Source organism: Delphinus delphis, chromosome 8 (assembly GCF_949987515.2).
Source record: "Delphinus delphis chromosome 8, mDelDel1.2, whole genome shotgun sequence".
NCBI classification, from domain to species: Eukaryota; Metazoa; Chordata; class Mammalia; order Artiodactyla; family Delphinidae; genus Delphinus; species Delphinus delphis.
Genome location: NC_082690.1, coordinates 19,705,334 through 19,725,792, shown reverse-complemented (window position 1 = coordinate 19,725,792; position 20,459 = coordinate 19,705,334). Strand labels below are relative to the sequence as shown.

The 20,459-nt window shown below is 41.1% G+C and overlaps 1 protein-coding gene across 1 annotated transcript; it reads left to right on the top strand.

The window, feature by feature from the left end:
• The first annotated feature begins 1,456 nt into the window (after positions 1–1,456).
• Positions 1,457–12,066, top strand: REXO2 (RNA exonuclease 2). The gene is made up of 7 exons (XM_060017919.1): positions 1,457–1,633; positions 2,597–2,680; positions 6,294–6,371; positions 6,888–6,999; positions 8,353–8,461; positions 9,684–9,737; positions 11,636–12,066. Exons 1-7 carry the CDS (start codon positions 1,487–1,489, stop codon positions 11,763–11,765), a joined length of 714 nt encoding a protein of 237 aa, XP_059873902.1. The 5' UTR covers positions 1,457–1,486; the 3' UTR covers positions 11,766–12,066.
• The last annotated feature ends 8,393 nt before the right edge of the window (positions 12,067–20,459 follow it).

Below are 20,459 nucleotides of genomic sequence, written 5' to 3'. Positions count from 1 at the left end.
TTTCTATGAATCACGTTTAAAACAAAGAAAAAACTACAAAAGAAATGTAGACTACTTCTTTTTTTATTTTATTTTTATTAATTTTTTTTTTTACTTTTTGTAGACTATTTCTTATAAAGTAGGCTACAAGTGAGTAAAAAGCTAAAGCAAAACAATGTGACTCATCAGGCAGTGCAGTTAGAATATATACCATTGTGTGTGTGTGTGTGTGTGTGTGTGTGTGTGCGTATACATAAAACTGCACACGATTTGATGACACTTGGAAGAGATTTCCTCTGTGACCTGGAAGGTGGTAGGCTGGGTATACCTGAGAAGTTGAAGGTGAAATCCAGGACACTGCATTATTCTTACAGCTCTTACTAGGCAACAAAGTTTCTCTCTCACAAAACCAGCTCATGAGGTATGAATTACTATACGGTGGACCACCAGCTCTGTAATTAGTGGCAATACGGCTTTCAGAAAAATACACAGAGGGTATAATTCCAGGCTGAGACCAAATGTTTGTGACAATGTCGCACTCAGCACCTCGACTTGCCACTGAATAGCCAAAGATTTAAGAGACTCAATGCAATTTGATACTCCAGGGTCGAAAGATCTTGTTGGTGGCCATCTCTACTCGTGGAAATAATGGAAACTATAGCTGTTAGTGGAGATTAAAAATACTTTGATCAAAACCAAAGCAGATTGCAGAGCGAGCAAAGCTGTTTTTAGTTCATTTTAATTTAATTTGCTGCATAGATTCGTTATACACGGACGAGATTTAACCTTGAAAACTTGTAAGGGTGGACTAGGAAGTCATTACCACTGACATCTAACAGCTGAACTGAAACACAGACCACGGCAAGCCCCCGTGTAAGGAATAAGAAGTAACCCTTTGCCTATGAAGGAAAGGGACTTTTTAGTCAGCACCTACAGCGTGCTAAGTGATCTCTTGGATAAGATCTCATTTAAGGATTTCTAAAGGACTTGTTGATAGTGGAAATCGTCTTCTGGACTCAAAAAAAGCACACCGCCCTGCTGTTTCATGTAAATGAGAAAAATACCCAGTGTGTGGAGTTGCAAGTAATTAAAAAGAAGGGGGAAAAAAAGAAAAAAAGATACATTAAAAAAAAAAAGGTAACCAGGTCTCTTTCGACTTAACAAACTAAGAGAGTTCTTCCTCAACTAGGCGATTTACAACTAATCCAAATTCAGGAAATAACTCCTGAAAACGAATAAACTTAGTTCTGAAAAACATGCGCGTCCAGTAACATCCGAAAACACGTGGCGGGGGCGGGGATATCAGGCGCAACAGCAGGCAAGACTCTAAGTCCCATCATCCCATTCGGCAGCTAAGCCGGACTGTTCAGGGCCAGCCGGCGCACTGGATGCTGGGACTTGAGGTTTTTGCTCCTGCACCTCCCCGCGGGTTTGCGACGTTTAGTGACCATCGCGCCTGCGCCAGCGCCGGCTGAGAGGCTGGGGCCGTGGCGGCTTGTGCCGGGTGATGCTAGGCGGCTCCCTGGGTTCCAGGCTGTTGCGAGGTGTGGGTGGGACTGGAGGGCCGTTCGGGGCGTGGGGTGTCCGTGAAGCTGGCGCAGCCATGGCGGTGGGGGAGAGCATGGCTCAGCGGATGGTCTGGGTAGACCTGGAGGTAAGTCAGGGCGGTGGGGCGTGAGGGGAGGCGAGTGAGGTTTCGCGCGTGGGACAGAGTAGCCGAGCCTGTCCGGGGAGAGTGGCAGTGTCTGGGTCTCAGGTGTGGCAGGTGAGCGCCTCCCGGCTGTGGACGGCGCGGGGCAGGTCGGGGGGTGGGGCAGGAGTCCTGCGGGTGTTGGGGACTGTGCCGGACTGTGGGGTTTCTTTTCCAGAGGGTGGAGTCATCCATATGGCTTGCCCTAGCCCCCAATTCCGCCCAGATGTGGACCTCCCTAACCCTCTGATGGACTCAGGGTCACGGGGGTAGGGGTGCGCACAGCGGCTGTGCTAGACCCCAGTTCCCCAGTCTTCCAGAACCCTAGGTTGTTAGAGCTAGACGGGACCCCGGGGATGACTCAGCCTTACCCCACGTTCCCTAAAGGAGAAAACTGAGGCCCAGAGAGAGGACTCAGCTCATTCAAGGTCGCGCAGTTAGTGAAGGTCGGGGTTGGGACTACAACCCAGTTCTGATCTCTTTAGGTTTTCCATACTCAGCCAAGGACTCCCCTCTCCCTTGAGCCTCAGTTTTCTCATATATGAAATGGGGATCATAACACTAGATTGTGATGAAGATCAAGTGGTGCAATTAACATAAAAACTTTGTAAACTCTGCAGAGATGTAGTAATGTTAGTTATCTAACTCTTCCAAAATTGAACGCTGTCAGCACTCAATTTTGCTTACTTTGCATCGGCCCCAGAGTAGGACTGTGATGCCTGGCATGTAGCAGGCCCTTGGTAAATGTTTATTGAATAAATAACTCATAATGAGTGCCTTGAGGACTTGCTCAAGGAGCATCATTGTCTCTTTTATCCTGGCTGTGGGATATAAATTGAATGTGATTGAGGGATGTCCTGTTAAATAAACTTGGATACAGTAGGCCAGAAAGACGGTTTTGTATGTGTGATGTATTTTTTATTGCAGATGACAGGATTGGACATTGAGAAGGACCAGATTATTGAGATGGCCTGTCTGATAACTGACTCTGATCTCAACATTTTGGCTGAAGTAGGTTATGCCTTGTAATACAACCATACTGTTTAGAGTGTACTTTGGAAATCTAAAGATTGGTGCACACCCCCCCATCTCTTTATTTAAAAAATAAGAAAACTGAGGTCCCTGTAGATTAAGGTCCAAAATAATATTCTAGGTCATGGTGGGCTTGGTACTAGAACCAAAGTAATCCATCTCAGAGCCTAGTATTTTTCTATAGTACTGCCCAAAATTAGGAACTATAAATGCTATCATTTGCTAAGAGCTTACTGTGTGCCAGGCACAGTTCTAAGTGCTTTACATGTATTCACTGTTAATCCTCACAGCACCTATAAGGTAGGTACTGTTATACTCACTATGTATAGAGAGACGCGTTGGCAGACAGTTGTTGGGTAATTTGCCCAAGGCCACCTGGCTAGTGACTGGGAGAGCCAGGAGTTTGACCCAAGCAGTCTGAGCAAAGTGCTCCCAACCAATAAGACACTCGACTGTGGTCCCACCAGGATTGGTGACTCATGCCAAAGTTGACTTCTTTATATCATCATCTTAGCTTATATATAGCTTAGCTTATAACTCCATATATCCAGTTTCTACGTTTTCAGCTAGGACCTGTGATTCGTCTAGATCTATATTAAGATTTTAGAATTTCTGTTGATACAGAATCATAAACTATCCTCCTGTTGACATATTGGGCATGATTAAGGTTTTAACATGCTGCTTTTAACTGAAACATTAAGCAGAACAAATAAAACACACCTGTTGCCTTTTGGCCACTCCCAAAGCATTTAATAAGCATATGAGAACGTCTGATTGGTAGAGGGTGAAATCCTGGGCCCTGACTAACTGTCAGCAGTATTTGGAGGTGGTGAGAAACTCTAGAATAGGAACACAGCAGGGATGTTTTGGGGAAAGACAGTTTTGTTAAAATAAGTTTCCAGAGGGTCGGATCGATGTGCTACTGGCACTGGATAAATCTCACAAGTCTACAGTTAAGACTTCTACTTATTTTCCTGGTTAGGTAAGAGAGGGGAGGAACCATTTTAGATGAATTGCTACTTTCATGGAGTACCAGGCATACATCTTGGAGTACCTCCTGATACATCAGCTGGAGGGGAATCGTGAGACTTTGTATCTCACTGTAGCAACTACCTCTTTTTTTTCCAAAACAAAACAAACAAAATAACTTTTATATAAACCTTGAGTTTTAGGTTTGGTTGTTTTTTCCTGTCACTTGGAATTTCCTAGATATGAATAGTGAAGAGAAGTGTGTTTATTTACCAGCCCTGCTTACCCTTGTCTGAAGAAGAGTTTTTCCCTTAGACTGTTGATACAATGTGAAATACTGACAGTTTAATGGACCAGTTAGTTGATATGTACCCTGGAGGAAATCGGGGTCTGTAGTCACACAGCTGCACATGAGGGTGGCATTTGTAAATAGACCCAGTCTAATGAGGATAAGGATTTTTTTTTTAACATCTTTATTGGAGAATAATTGCTTTACAATGGTGTGTTAGTTTCTGCTTTATAACAAAGTGAATCAGCTATACATATATCCCCATATCTCCTCCCTCTTGCGTCTCCCTCCCACCCTCCCTATCCCACCCCTCTAGATGGTCACAAAGCACCCAGCTGATCTCCCTGTGCTATGCGGCTGCTTCCCACTAGCTATCGATTTTACATTTGGTGGTGTATATATGTCCATGCCACTCTCTCAGTTCATCCCAGCTTACCCTTCCCCCTCCCCATGTCCTCAAGTCCATTCTCTGTGTCTGCATCTTTATTCTTTTGAGGATAAGGATGTTTAAAAAGAAAAAATTGCTTAGGGGCAGTTAGCACTGAAGTGTCAGTTCTGTGGAATATATGTTTTATTCTTGTATACGAGTCTGAGGAAAATGTTTTATGCTAGAAGAACAGACATCCCACCTGGAAATTTTTCTGTAAGTAGCTTAGTGTGCCAAACTGGAATCTAGAGTAAGTTAAATAGCCTTAAGTTGATAGTCGTTGGCTTTTTCCATCGTGGTTTGTTAGAATTGTGTTTTGCAATATGAGGTTTTCGGTTTTTTAAAAAATACGTTATCAAAACAGCAAGGTCCTACTGTATTGCACGGGGAACTATATTCAATATCCTGAGATCAACCAGAATGGGAAAGAATATAAAAAAGAATGTATATGTATGTAAAACTGAATCACTCTGCCGTACAGCAGAAATTAACACAACATTGGAAAGCAACTATACTTCAGTAAAAAAAAAACCAAAACAACGTAGGTTATCAGAGCAAATTTTTTCTTCTTCATGGAGATTGCCGTCACCAGTTTTCTTGTTTGGCTAAAACTCCTTGTTAGTTGTAGTTGTCAGGCATATTTTAGTCAAATTCTTGCCATTCCTCTCACTAATTGCAAAGTACTTTTACCGCTTTAGTAGTAACCATACCTTGAATTTAGAGAATCTTTTTTCCCCAGAGAGTTCAAAGAACTTTCATATCTGTAATTTCTTTTATCCTGTTAACATCCCCGTGAGGGAAGGGGTTGCGGGGGCTGTTATCTCCATGGTACAGAAGGTAAAACTAAGCCAAAGGTGACTTGCTTTAATGCCACAAGTTGAGCTTCTGCTACGGCTGGGATTCTGACTCACAGTTGAATGTTCTATTAAGTGGAGCTGAGAATTCCAGCATCACTTTTTTTTTTTAATCTTTCACGTGTCACCAATTACTTTTTGAACTTTTTAATATGAAAATACTGTTAAAAGTAAACAGTATAGCTTTATGCAAAATATTATGTATAGTAAGTTGGTTTTTTTGTGCTGTTCTTCTCCTGTCTCATCCCACTTCCCAACTTTTATGTATTTCCTTAGTATTTTCTATGCATATACAAATGTGGTTTTTTTTGTTTTTTTTTTGTTTTTTTGCGGTACGCGGGCCCCTCACTGTTGTGGCCTCTCCCGTTGCGGAGCACAGGCTCCGGATGCACAGGCTCAGCGGCCATGGCTCACGGGCCCAGCCGCTCCGCGGCATGTGGGATCTTCCTGGACCGGGACACGAACCCGTGTCCCCTGCATCGGCAGGCGGACTCTCAACCACTGCACCACCAGGGAAGCCCAATGTGTGTTGTTTTTAAAACAAGTATAAGTGAACTCATAAGCATGCATACACTGTTCTGCAATTTGCTCTTTTCACTTGGCAGTACAGACACTTTTCATAGGGGTTGGCAAACCTTTTCTAAAAAACACCAAATATTAAATATTGTAGGCTTAGAGTGCCACGTACCTCTCTGCCCCATATTTGTTTGTTTTACAACCATTTACAAATGTAAAAATCATTCTTAGCTTGCTGGCAATTAAAAGAAAAAAAAAGCCACAGGCTGGGGCTATAGTTTGCTGACCCTTGGTGGATACCTGTGTCCTCTGTTGATAGGCTTTTCAGTTTTCGGCTGTGTTATGTGTGTGTTTGTTCGTTATTTTTTGCTGTCATAAATAGTGCTGGAATGAATGAGGACCACTTTTAGAGTTAACAAAGTTCCTCACCTTTCTTCCCTTTTCTAGTATATATATGTAATTCTTAAAGCAGTTAAACTCAGAAACCAAGCTTATCCCCATTGATTCTGGATGACTAACAGCTTTTCCTATCCACAGGGTCCTAACCTGATTATAAAACAGCCAGATGAGTTACTGGACAGCATGTCAGACTGGTGTAAGGAGCATCATGGGAAGGTAACATTACCATAAAAGGGGTAGAGGAAGATTGCTTGGCAAGCCTGGGAAACTGCTTGCTTGTTCACTTTTCATCTTTGGGACCTCTCGAGACCATCTTCTCCTGAATGTCCTCTTTTTTCCTCTTCTGCATTCAGTCTGTCACGAGCACATTGCGGATTATCAAGTATTGCTCAAGTCAGTCTTTTGGATAAGGTTAGACATCAACTTTCAGAGAAGGGAGAATGCCGCTCTCCTGTTAAGTTGTTTCTTCCCAGAGGTTATATCCTTGGACTTTGAGCACCATCTTTTCTGACTGTGTGGAAATGCTATTAACAATCAGGAACATAGCTTATTTGACTTGGATTCTTTAAGAAAAAAATCGGTGCCGCGATGGCAGTTTCAGTGTGAACTTGAGCTCTGTAAATGGTCCATCTGTGGTTATATTTGCCCATTTTAGAAGTGAAGTTTCCTATCTGGATGCCTTTGAAAACTGACTTCATGTGTCTTGGTGGGGCTGGGGATTCTCTCTTGCAGTCTGGTCTAACCAAAGCAGTGAAGGAGAGTACAATGACACTGCAGCAGGCAGAGTATGAATTTCTGTCCTTTGTACGACAGCAGACTCCTCCGGGGCTCTGTCCACTTGCAGGTAAAATCCAGTCCTATGTCTGCCTTGTAGATAGTCTTCCATTGTAGTGGTTCAAGAGACTGCGGTTCCAGAACGATCAGCCAGGATCATCGTGCCTTCCACTTAACCCTGATTGGGATTATCCATCTTACTTTTGTTGCTCAAATTTCCTTGGATAATTTATACATGAATATCGGGGAAAATGCCCCGAAACCTGACATGAGATTTTATTGATTTTGACATTGATTGACAATGAGATTTTATTAACTCAATAAAAAATTTCCACCTATTTTTATTATGGAAAAATTTCAAATATATAGAAAAGTTGGATCTAGTAGTTGTTCACCTCGTGCCATGTTTATCTGTCTATTTTTTTGGACACTTGAAAGTAAATTGCAGGCATCACGACACTTCATCCCTAAATAGTTCACCCAGCATTTCCTAAGAATAAGGACATTTTCTTAAGTAACCACAATATCATTGTCACATTTAAGACGATTAAAAACAATTCAGTAACATCATCTGATATCTAGTCCACATCCGAAATGTCTATTTGTTTTTTAACCAGGATTCAGTCAAGACTCATGCATTTCATTTGGTTATCATGTCGCTTTAGTCTCTTAATCTAAAATGCGCACCTATCTTTTTTTCCCCTTGTGACATTGACTTTTTAAAGAAACTAGGCCAGTTCTGCTAGGATTTTGAAAGGACTGCCATTGTCAAAGGGAGGCTAATGTCCTGTGGTTGTGTGTTTGTATTTGTATATGTAAGCTGGTATAATAACTAACATTTTCCTTAAATAGTCATTAAAAAGTTTTGACTTTAAGTACTATAGCATGTATTGTATAAATTTTCCCCCTAGCCAATGCAGCTGGCGTCTGTTCTAAAGTTCTTATTTAAAATTTAGTGTTTTTAATATAAATTACTGTGTGGAAACATGAATGTGGTTATGGTTGATTGAAATTGAAATGTAAATAAATGCTTATCTACTTATGAGTTTACCTACAGTTAAACTTTTAGTGTTAGTGGTGTAGATCTTGTGATATTGGGAGAAAATTTGTGCATGTGGTATTATCTAAAGAAGTTACACATTTGAGCGTTATTTTAAGTATGTGGAATGCTAGATTCATCCTTTTGTCCATAAAGAGGCCATTTACAAATTTATTATGAGTTAAACTGTCTGAATACTCTGAAATCTGCACTTGTAATCTAATCAGATACCCTCAAACCTAATTTCGAAGTTTTGAGATGCTTTGAGGAATTGTTTGAATTCTTTAAAACAATCACCTCCAATTAAATACAGTTTATGAATTTTTATGTCCTTTTGTATACTACTAGAAATACACAGATGCGGTATGCTTCGTGTCTTTCTAGGAAATTCAGTTCATGCAGATAAGAAGTTTCTTGACAAATACATGCCCCAGTTCATGAAACATCTTCATTATAGAATAATTGACGTGAGCACTGTTAAAGAGCTGTGCAGGTAAGGGCTGTATTTAGGATCCATTCAACTGCCTCATTTAGCATGTCTTCCTTGAGAATTTGTAGAGTAATTGAATAAAGGTGTAGAACTGAGGGGGCCAGGTCGGTGTATAACTTCCTCATCCCATTGTCTCTTGAACTGGTGAGAATTGGGAGAAAGAACATCACAAATCTTCCGTATAAATTTCACTAATCTGGAAAATTTATTGAGCTCCCAGTTTCTGCGCCACGTATTGGCCTACGTGCTGGGAACATACAGATGCAAAGCCCTCAAGTGCTTAGAGTCCAGTGAATTGACAGATGTGTAAAAAACACACCTGAGAAGCGTACTGTGTGATGACGTCTCTTAGGGAAAAGTGCGGGTAGAATATTGCGGGCACGAGTGAAGGAGCAGAGACAGCTGGAGTGAGGGAGATAGGGAGTTAGCAAAAACGTCCCGGAGAAAATAGCTTTCAAGTTGAGATTTAAGGAAGAGTGGCCGTTTTCCAGGTATTTAGGGTGAGGAGTGAGCTTTCCAGAGAATGGGCAGAGGTATGAAGATAGGCAGGAGCTGGAAGGTAAAGGTGATGTGATTAGATCATTCTGATTAGAAGGTGGTAAGAAAAGAGGTGGGAGATGAGCAAGACCCCTGCACCATCTTGGAGAGAGAAGAAGGAGCTATAGGGAAATGGCAGTGGGCGGCAGAGAGCAGAGGCCGAGCACTTGAGAGGGTCAGTAGCACGGCATTGAGCGCTTGAATGGGGGCATGAGGAAAAGGAGGGAGGTATAAAGTGATTCCTCGCCTTTCTAGTTTGGGTGGTTAGGTGGATGATGGAACTGATCAGAGATAAAGGGGAAAATAAGAGGAAGAGTAGATTTGGCCGATGGGGGAAGGGAGATGTTGAGGACGATGAGTATGACCGTATGTGTGTGTGGAGGTGGAAGTGTCTGGTGGATTTTAGGTGGAGATGTCCAGTCGGCAGTTGGATATCCATGACAGAAGCGCAGGAGAGGGCTGGGCTGGAGTGCGCAGATTTAGTTATCTTATACATTGTTGATCTTGCCCAAAGAGAACCTATAGTATGAAGAGAGGAAAGGGAGGAAGGTGGAGTCCCAGACAGGGAGGTAACTCGATAGTCACAACCCAAATGCCTTTTACAAAGTTATTAAGCTACTTGAAGGACGTAATTATTCAGTGTATTTGAGACAGTTTCCTTTGAGAGTTCCATTTTTGCTGTATGTAGACGCTGGTATCCAGAAGAATATGAATTTGCACCAAAGAAGGCTGCTTCTCACAGGTAAGTTTGGGTCCTTCCAAGTGCTTGGCCGTCTGACACGCACATAACTCCCGAATTCCTGACTGCTTGAAATAATGTCTCTATTCCCTTGGGGGAAAAGTAAAGGACAACTACATAAAGATAACCTTCTCTTGCTAAGATTATCAGGAATTCTGGTCAGTGTTCTAACATGCCATTGTGAGATATGTATGGTCTTAATGTCTTTATTGCTGTTTTGAAACTTGTAGATAACTTAGTTTGTAGGTATGTGAAGTGGTCTAATTTTTCTAGTAATGAGCAGTATAATTTTCTTCCCATCAAGCGTATGGATTTGTAGTCATTTAAAATTAGAACACTTTGTGTACAGTTGTGCAACACAGTTAGCCTCACTTAGACACTTTGTATTTTTTCAGATTGTTTCTTTCTATGTCTGCAACCTTAGGCTGAAGTACACAAGGAATTTAAAGAACTTGTGTATCTAGAGTCCTCTTTCACGTTTTGGTGTTGTAGTCTCTGATGAAGGACATAAAACCTGGTGGGAGATGTAGCAGCTGGCATTTGTTTCAGCCATGTACCGAGCCCCTACTGTGTACCGTGTACAGTTCTAGCCAAACAGGAAGACCAAGTCCCTGCTCTAAAGAGCCTGGCATTAATGTTTTTCATAGGGCTTTCATGGACTACAGCACAATAACACAGGTCTGGGATACCTCTTGTGAAACAGTTGGGGCTTGATGTGTTTTGGATTTCAGGATTTTTCCGGGTTTAGAAAGGTAGTAATACCCCTAGCAAGGCCTGAGGAAGCACCTCATAATCGAACACATTGCTGTTTCTACAGTGAAATGTACAGATATTCACACCAAATGGCATAACTAATGACTATAAATAGCCTCACATCAAGGTTGGTCGGGTTTTGCCACATAGTGGGCTATAGAAGAACCTTGGGTTTTCAGATCTTTTTTTGGATTTCAGTATTGTGGCTAAGATGTGGTGTACCTTGATTTAGCCAGAGGCTGTATTTTTGACAGCTTCAGCTCTCCGCCGGTTATTGGAGACCTGGGAAGAAAGCAAAATTGTTGCCTTAACCACAGAAATAACTGTCTTAAAGCTCTTGCACTAAAGTCTGTGCAGTTTGGTCTCTGGAAGAGGCCCTTGACGATCAGAGCGGATTGATTTACTTGCACACTGTTCTAATAATCTTGGTTACCTGATTTCTCAGACTACGACAGATGAGAAACAGCGTGTTGGAGGAGAAGAAAGGCTGTTAGATGGAGGCAGGCTGCCACTGATTATAGCACAAATCACCACGAGAGAGGAGGTAGATCCTCTTTTGTGGTTAGATACTGTCTGATAATTGATGTTCATTATGATGCTGGAGTCACGAGTTACGTTCGAGTACGTGATTATATTTTGTGCAGGACGTCATTAAGTATTGTGCAGTGTTTCCCAAACTCCATGCCATGAGCTGTTAATATGCGTTCCACACAGGTGGTCGATTAAGTTTTAGAAATACTGTGTATATAGTACAACCTCCTCTGGGGAATTCACAACACATCAGTACATTAAATGCTTTGCAAAAAACTTCAAAAGAAGAAATGTTTAATCTAGGTTTTCCTAAATTGATTTGACCCCGGAATTCTTTTTTTTTTTTCCCTGTGGAACACCTCACTATCTTATGGAACAGTTTGGTAAACTTTAATCTGTTATAGTTTAGAATTTTTTTTTTTAAATCATATTTTAAAAAACAAAGCACTTAAGTTTGCTATGCTGAAATGTTCCACTTCTTGATGATGTCAGATAGTTGCATTTACAGTAGCTCTTATTGTTCTTAAGTTATTTATAAAAAGTTACGCTTTGCCAAATGGTGACCATCTCCTCTGGGTTTCGGACGTTTCAACTCTGCGTGGTATGTTTGCTTGTAGGGCACTTGATGACATTAGTGAAAGCATCAGAGAACTTCAGTTTTACCGAAATAACATCTTCAAGAAAAAAACAGATGAGAAGAAGAGGAAAATTATAGAAAATGGGGAAAATGAGAAGACTGTGAGTTGATGCCAGTTCTCATGCTGCCACCATGTAGTTCTCTGGAAGGACCTCTGGTGGTTTTTCTTTTCCTTCCCCTGGGCTCACGCTGACTGCTTGGGCAGAGCACCTTCCTTCAGTGCACTTGCATCTCCCGATTATTCAAGCACACAGCACCTGGAAATTATTTTTCTCCTAACATGCTGTTTTCATTTATGACACAGCAGCTCCTTTGTAAGTACCAGATCACATCCATCCCTTGGTACATATCTGTATTTGCTTTTAGACCATTTCTTTTGTTTAAAAAAAAAAATAAAGCTAGTTCTATTGAAATGCAACCCTTTTTGTACCATCTGTTCTTTAGTAGTTTAATGACTGGAAGATGATGTTTTTTAATTTTTCTTTTGTAGGTGGTATGCCTAATGTTTAAATGCTCATAATGCCATTAGGAGTGGGTTACGTTCCTTATGTTAAATAGGAAGCGAACTTATTCTCTTTTGCTTTACAAGTCAAGAATAGAATAACTGGAGATAGGCTCAGAGAAGCAAATTGGGCTCATTGTTAGTTATAGTTACTGAACTATCAGAGCTCTGGAATAGCTACTCTTTGCTATATTCAAGAAATTCAAGTAAGCCACCAGACAGTGATTCTGTAGTAATAACTTAAGGCTTATTGAATAGATATTATCCGCAAGGCAGCCACGGTGCTAGGTTTGTAGAATGTAAATAGTTGGCTGCCCTAGGTCTAATGGTCAGCAATTATTTGAGAAAGGATTTTGGTTTGAATATCTTAACTCCTAAGTTTATGTACTTTAGAGCACAGTAGATAGTTTAGTCCTCAGCCAGAGGGTCCATTAGGATCATCTGTCTCTACAACAAATCTCCTTCAGAGATGCCCCCTAAAACAAGGAATCAGAATGGGGCAGGGCCTGCAGGTGACCCACGTCTCCTAGAGAACCACTGGACTAAAAGACTTCTGTGCTGATCTCAGATTCCATCCTAACTCGATCATATGGCCATCATATCAACATAGTAGTGTGATCCTAATGTGAGAGTTACAGACAGAAATCACTGGACTGTAGATTAGAATTACCTCATAATTTCGTTGACTACGTTGTTTAACCTTATACAACAACCTATGAGTGGAGAGAGGCTTTAGTGGTACTTCTCTAAATGAGTAAATGAAGGCTCAAATTCACACGTGTAGGAAGCGTGAGCTGATGAAAAAGTTAAGTCTGTTGACTTTTCTGACCAGTGCTTTTTCGACTTCTCAGAGTGGCATGGGTTTTAGCTCAGGTACCAACTACAGCGGATTGGAAGACAGGATTTTATAGTAGTTAAGAACAGGGCTCTTGAGTCAAACTCTGGGTCCATATCTGAGCTCCGTGACATACTGAGTGACTTTGGCAAGTTCACTTTTCGAAGCCTCGCGTTCCTCCTCTCTAAAGTGAGAATGGCACTACCTAACTCAAAGAATTGTCAGGATTAAATTACATACTACACATAGTTCTGAGCTCAGTGCTTGGTACACAGTGGGTACCTTGTCATGATGGCTGATGCATGATGGTGATGGGTTGACTCAGGCCAGGATCTCTGGGAAGGGCTGCTCTGGTCCATAGCTATGGTGCCTGGGCCTCTATCTTAAATCAGTGTTCACTTAATGCCCATGACTGTGATGCTGAGGACTGTTACAAACCTCACCAACAGCGTGACTTCGACCTGTCTTAGTGCTTCTAACTAGAATTTGACAAGATGGTGGTCTCTGTCCTTACTTGGCTCTGAGGAATGTTATCAATTCTAATGTAAGAAGAGATATGAAAACTCTAGGGTTGAGAAAGCGGTTCAGAGGAAGCAGATACTACTATTAATGTCATGGGAATTCTCCCACCCAGCTGGCCTGTTTATTCACCAGGTTCACTGTTTGAGCCCTACTGTTTAGTTCTCTCGAGAATCTTAACCCCTGGTGTTCATTTTGAATCTTGTGTCACAGGAATGGCCAGCTTGCTTTTTTAATCCTCTGTTCTGTAGCTTCGTTACGTAGCAGAATTCTCTGTTATCCCCTAATGGGGCATGTGTTAATTTTTAGTAAAATAATTGGCAACCTGTGAGATAAGCCAGTCTGGTTTGATGTAGGTCTGTATGAAGACATGATGGTTCAGTGATTAGTTCATTATTTATTGGTCTGCTTCAAAATAAGAAATTTAAATTTGTAGTGCTGGTAACTATTTCACAAGGGAGTCCTGAGTCTAGGAAGTAATTTCTGTGAAATGAACTGTAATGCAAATCGGTTTAAATATAACTACAGCCTTAAAAATGCTCAGTATGTTTGTTTAGCAGAGCTTGCCACTCCCGCGCTGCTGGGGCTCTTCATTTGGTGGTTCTTCTGTCTGTGCTGTAATTATCCTGCAAGCTGTGTTCTTAGGATCATCCAGATGTACTTCCCCTGCATGAAACTCGGGAGGTGAATGAACCAGGACCGTGATGATAATCTCCAGTCAGTAGTCCTTGAGTGTTCATGATAATCTAGCCGTTGTACTGAGCGTGTGGCCAAGAGAGACCCTCTTTGGCAGCTTAGCCATGGGAGATAAGAATGGAACTTGAGACACCTGTGTTTCCTCATTTACAAAACAATATATCCCTTTATTAATAAACCAGCTGACAAGTTCATGGGGAAATTGACAGTTTCCTTTGGCACAACTGGTGTTCTTAACATGTATAGGCCTTAAAGAAAAAATAAGGAATAGCTAGTTATAGTGGTCAAGTGCAGTTTTGTCATTAAATAAAATTTGACATATTGATTGACTTGTGATAGTCTATGGAAGTCCTGGGTACACTCGAATGCCTATCTTGAAAAATTAATAAGTGGCAAGGATGGTGGAAAGTTGGTGGTTGCAAGGATAAGCCGTATGTAGCAAGTTCATGCAAAAGCTGTTATGTTCTGTATCTGTTGATGAAGCAAAAGCTATTATGCTATATATCTATTGATAGAGGCTGTATATCTACTGTGAAAATTAATTGAGTTTTAGTTATTTGAGCGAAGTCTTTAATTTTATATGACTCCTTTTTTTTTTTCTTTTTACCTTTTGACCCCTCCCTCCCCCCGCCTTATATGGCTGCTGATAGAACCATAGCGATGGTGGTGATATAAATGAAGAGTTCCTCCCTAGTTGAGTATTTTCTATTGAGTAGACAAATACTTGAAATTTTCTAAGAGAATAGGTCTTAAATCAACATACATACACACAAGGGTAACTATGTAGAGGTATATAGAGGTGATGGATAAGTTACTTAGTTTGATGGTGATTTTTCCACTATATATATGTAAAACATTAAGTTGTACACCTTAAATATATCATTTCTGTATGTCAGCAGTATCTCAATAAAGTTGTTAATATATACGTTAAAAAGTCTGCAGAAAAGAAGGGATTTTAAGTCTGCATTCCACTAGAAGGCAGGCAGATGCAATAGTTGCTTTCAGCTTGCCAAGTTGAATGCATAGGGCCTGAGACTTAACTTGGTCTTCAAGAATAATTTAATCGGTTAAGTTTTGCACCTGGGTTATAATGGAATTCACTGGCATTCTATGGTATGGAGAATACGAGTCTCTCATTAGGAATGAGCCCTAGAAAATGGGAAGGTTGTGGAGTGTGGAGCAAAACTATATTCTTGTGCAAATGAAAACATACAGCCTAAAGAATCCTTGGGGACCCCGGATAAGTTGCAGAACTTGGGTTGCACAATGATGTGAATGTACTTAATGCCACGGAACTCTACACTTAAAAGTGGCGGAAATGGTACGTTTTATGTAATGTATATTTTACCACAAAAAAGGACGCGTAATTGACCATGACTCATTTTCAGAATGATCCTGTCTTAGGACGAAGGAGTAATGGGAGCCAGCTTGGAGGAGCTGAATCTGGGACCCTTGTTTGTGCCCTTGGGAGAAGTGAGTTACTTTGTTTCTCTGATTTGGAATAGCAGGAAGCCGGTAGTTTAGGGTGGTGTTTTCTGTTATGTCGGCATCAGAGTGGTATGAGGAATTGCTGGTTTTGTTTACAGACAAGGGAAATTTAACAAATTAATATCCCTGAGGGGCGTCTAGCCGCCTGCTGCTTCTCTCCAAATTTAGCCATGTGGGTTGGGGGAGAGATGTTTCTGAATTCTGAGTTAAGGGTACTTCTTGGTTAATCTAGGTTCATGGCCAATCTAGGCTGTCCTGGAACTCAGTCCTATTTTGTTTTTGTGGAAGAACTTTTTCCACTTTGCATTCCGTCTCACCAGCTCACAATTCATATTGAGCAGTGGAATTCATTACTAGAGACTGTGTATAGTTTTATATTTTCACTCATCTTGGTTGTGTTCTCTCTGTTCTAAATCATTCATTTATTTTTCGTATACACACTCTCATCTCTACTAATCTAGGAGTTCTAAAGTACCTTGTTATATCCTTCTGCCTTCTTATTCTTTTACAGTCTTCCGTGAAATAGGTTGACATGATAGCCCAGTCATTTTTTTTTTCTTTTCCGGTAAGCAGGCCTCTTACTGTTGTGGCCTCTCCCGTTGCGGAGCACAGGCTCCGGACGCGCAGTCTCAGCGGCCATGGCTCACGGGCCTAGCCGCTCTGTGGCATGTGGGATCTTCCCGGACCAGGGCACGAACCCGTGTCCCCTCCATCGGCAGGCGGACTCTCAACCACTGCGCCACCAGGGATGCCCTAGGCTCTTCTTAATAGGGCCCTAGTAAGTGCTGAGTGAATGAATGACTGTAAGATTTTTACAGCAAATCCTTATTGCAGACTAAAGGAGGGTGATCATGAGTGAAAGGTGGATATCACTGGGGGTTATGGTCAACTGATCAGCTCAGAGACTCTGGAGCAGAATCTCAGTTGGGTGCTCAAGCTTTAGGTTCCGTGTTCCGGGCCCAGAAATTTGGTTTCATCAGTACATCAGCATTATACCAGTCCCTTAAGGAGGAACTTATTCCCAACAAACACACTAGGAACTGATGTGTAATTCTGAATGCTGATCAGTTTTCATGGGGGTTTCCTTTACTAATGACTAAAATACCATGTTAACGTGTGCTGTATGGGGCAGCCCTTTCTCCAGCATCAGGGCACTGGGAAAATGAGTTTGTAATCAGAAGCCTACTCAGTAAATTTAGAATAGGCTCAAGAAAGTCTCAAGGAATATTCTGTATGGGTTCATTTGAGGCTTGATAATGAAATATCTTTACTTCACAACGAAGAATACTTTTTAGATCTTTTTAGAATAACACTGGATTTTTCTGTAGTTTTGGGGTCACTGATTTGCTTCCTCTAGGCTTCCTTTCTCATTATCTTGTTTTGCACAATCTTTCTTTTTCGTTTTGTATGTATTTTTTTTGTTTGTTTTGTGTGTCAATTTTTTTTTCTGATTATAAAATAACAAGTGAATACTGTAGAAAATAACCACGCTGTAAAGAGAAGACCACCATTGGTATATTGATGCCTGTCCTTTTTTCCTTTGTATTTATATATGTAGCAGGCTGCTCAGTGAGGCAGACTTTGAAATGTGCTTTTCCTGCCATAAATATTTAAAGTTGGTAGCAGATTGTGTCAAAGGTGACAGCAAATCATCTTTGAACAGACTTTGGCTTTAGTAAGATCATCAAAATGCCTCATGGTTTTACGATTATAATATTCTTTTTTTTTTTTTTTGCGGTACGCGGGCCTCTCACTGCTGTGGCCTCTCCTGTTGCGGAGCACAGGCTCCGGACGCGCAGGCTCAGCGGCTATGGCTCACGGGCCCAGCCGCTCCGCGGCATGTGGGATCTTCCTGGACCGGGGCACGAACCCGTGGCCCCTGCATCGGCAGGCAGACTCTCAACCACTGCGCCACCAGGGAAGCCCCTTGTATTTTTTAATAATGTGAGAAAAGCAGTCAGAATGCAAATAAGTCAAATGGAGATACAAAGTAATCTGTTTAATAATGTAAATGGTTCTCATTGAGGGAGGGTACATCTCAGCAGAAATTTATTTAAATTTTCTATAGAAAATTTAAGACATAATACAAGTTAAAAGACTAGTATAATGAACCCCCATAGACTTTCATCCAGCTTGAACACTTTGCTCTACTCTTATGTCATCTGTACCCCCATCTGGTCTCTTCCCTCACAGATTATTCTGTAGTAGTCCCCAAACAGTGTGTCATTTCTTTTGTAAATATTTCAGTATGTAGCTCTGTAATGACTCTTAAAAAAATTAAAACAATAACCATGATATGATACTATACCCAAAAATTTCAACAGTGATTTCTTAATATCATATAGCAAGTGTATGCTTCCCCATCTGTATTTCCCATTTAATTTGCATTTGTATCTATTAAAAAATTAAAACAATAACCATGATATGATTACTATACCTAAAAATTTCAACAGTGATTTCTTAATATCATATAGCAAGTGTATGCTTCCCCATCTGTGTTTCCCATGTAATTTTGCATTTGTATCTAGTGGGTGCATGAGACTTAGATTTGAGTTTTTACTCTTTCCCTTTCCATACTCAAAATTCTTTGAAGATAGTTGCTGAGTGCAGCCCACATTCCAGGAGGGAGAGGATGAAGCTCCACCTTCTGGAGAAGGGGGGTGGAATTCAGAGAATTATTTTGAAGTCAAATAATTTATTTTTTCCTGGTAGTCTCCTTGGGTCTGGTAAAGAGTTAGAAGACAAAAGAAAGGACTCAGCTGAATAGATGTTCCAGGAGAATGTAAGGGAAAAAAAAATGGCCAAAGGGAGCTCCCTTGGCTGATGAACTGACGGAGCTCTGATGATGAATCTATAATTTCAGGTTTTCTTCTTGTGTGTTGTAATTTATACTTTCCGTGAAATTTGTTAAAAGCCTTCTGTCTGGCATGAACATTAGTTAGCAAAGGAAAATTGAGAGAAGTGAGCAGGGAAAGCTGTAGCAATAAGCTGGTCAGTGGTTCTCAGAGAGCAGCTGTAGAACAGCAGTCACCAGTGAGAGGTGACACGTGACAATAACCAAAACGTAGAAGTCCCTCACGGGAATCCTCAAACATACAGGAGGGACTTGAACTTCCTATCATAAAAGAAGGGGCTTGATTTCCTTTCATTGGATCTTAAGGAAAATATGACCCCAGAAGGCTAGAAGGTTACTCATGATACATATATGTTTTCATAAAACGAAATGGATATAACATGATGAATTGATTAGGGATTACAGTGTGAAAGTCTTATTACATGGACCTCTCTTTGTTACAAAGTGATAGCGTTTTGGATGTAACATAGAGCCTAATAGGAAAATAGCTGTTGAGTAACTCATAGGAACACATTACTGTTTATTTGAATGGCTGACCACTTAGGTTTTTTTTAAAATTAAATTTAATTTTTTATTCTTCTTTTGCTTATTCTTAGTGGCAGTGAATTGCTACCAAAATTGCTAGTTCAAGGCCAATAGTAATAGAATTTTATTTTATTTATTTTCTTAAATTTTAATTTAATTTAATTTTTATTTATTTTTGGCTGCGTTGGGTGTTCGTTGCTGCGCGCGGGCTTTCTCTAGTTGGCGGTGAGTGGGGGCTGCTCTTCGTTGTGGTGCGTGGGCTTCTCAGTGAGGTGGCTTCTCTTGTTGTGGAGCATGGGCTCTAGGCATGCGGGCTTCAGTAGTTGCAGCATGTGGGCTCAGCAGTTGTGGCTTGCAGGCTCTAGAGCGCAGGCTCAGTAGTTGTGGTGCACGGGCTTAGTTGCTTTGTGGCATGTGGGATCTTCCCGGACCGGGGCTCAAACCCATGTCCCCTGCATTGGCAGGAGGATTCTTAACTACTGCGCCACCAGGGAAGCCTCCCAACCTTATTATTTTGTAGACCTTTGATAAAATGATTCTCAAATTTATGCTGAGGTTCAAAGGCTTAAGTACTGGCCCACTCTTTTTCTTTTTTTTTTTTTTTTTGGTACGCGGGCCTCTCACTGTTGTGGCCTCTCCCATTGCGAAGCACAGGCTCCGGACGCACAGGCCCAGCGGCCATGGCTCACGGGCTCAGCTGCTCCGCGGCATGTGGGATCTTCCCGGACCGGGGCACGAACCCGTGTCCCCTGCATCGGCAGACTGACTCTCAACCACTGCGCCACCAGGGAAGCCCCTGGCCCACTCTTGAAGAAGAATGATAAGGTGGGGGAGTTAGCCCTCTTAGATATAATGACTGATAAAGCTACTGAGTTTAATTGAGTGTGGTATTGTTGCAGGGATAGACAAATAGACCAAAAGAGCAGAATAGAGAATCCAGAAGCAGAACCACACTTTAAAAGACCCTTGATATATAACAAGATGGTTTTCAAATCAGTTTGAAAGGATAGTTTTTTTCCTTCAATAAATATTAATGGGACAATTGGGTACCCATATTCTAATAAATGGAACAGGACCCCTACTTTATACCATACACAAATGAATTCCAGAAAAAATATCTTTGTATTTTCCACATAAGGAAGAATTTCCTAAATAAGACTACCCTCACGCATGCATGCCAAAAGCAAAATAAAATAATGTGCAGTCATGTGTGTGTGTGTGTGTGTGTGTGTGTGTGTGTGTACAGAAACACACATACACATAGCGTACAAGAAAAGATTGTTAAAATGAACTTCTTTTCCTGAAAGCTACCATAAAGACAGTAAAGATACAAGTCGCAAACTGGGTGAAGATAATTACAAATCATATAATTGACAAAAACTGAT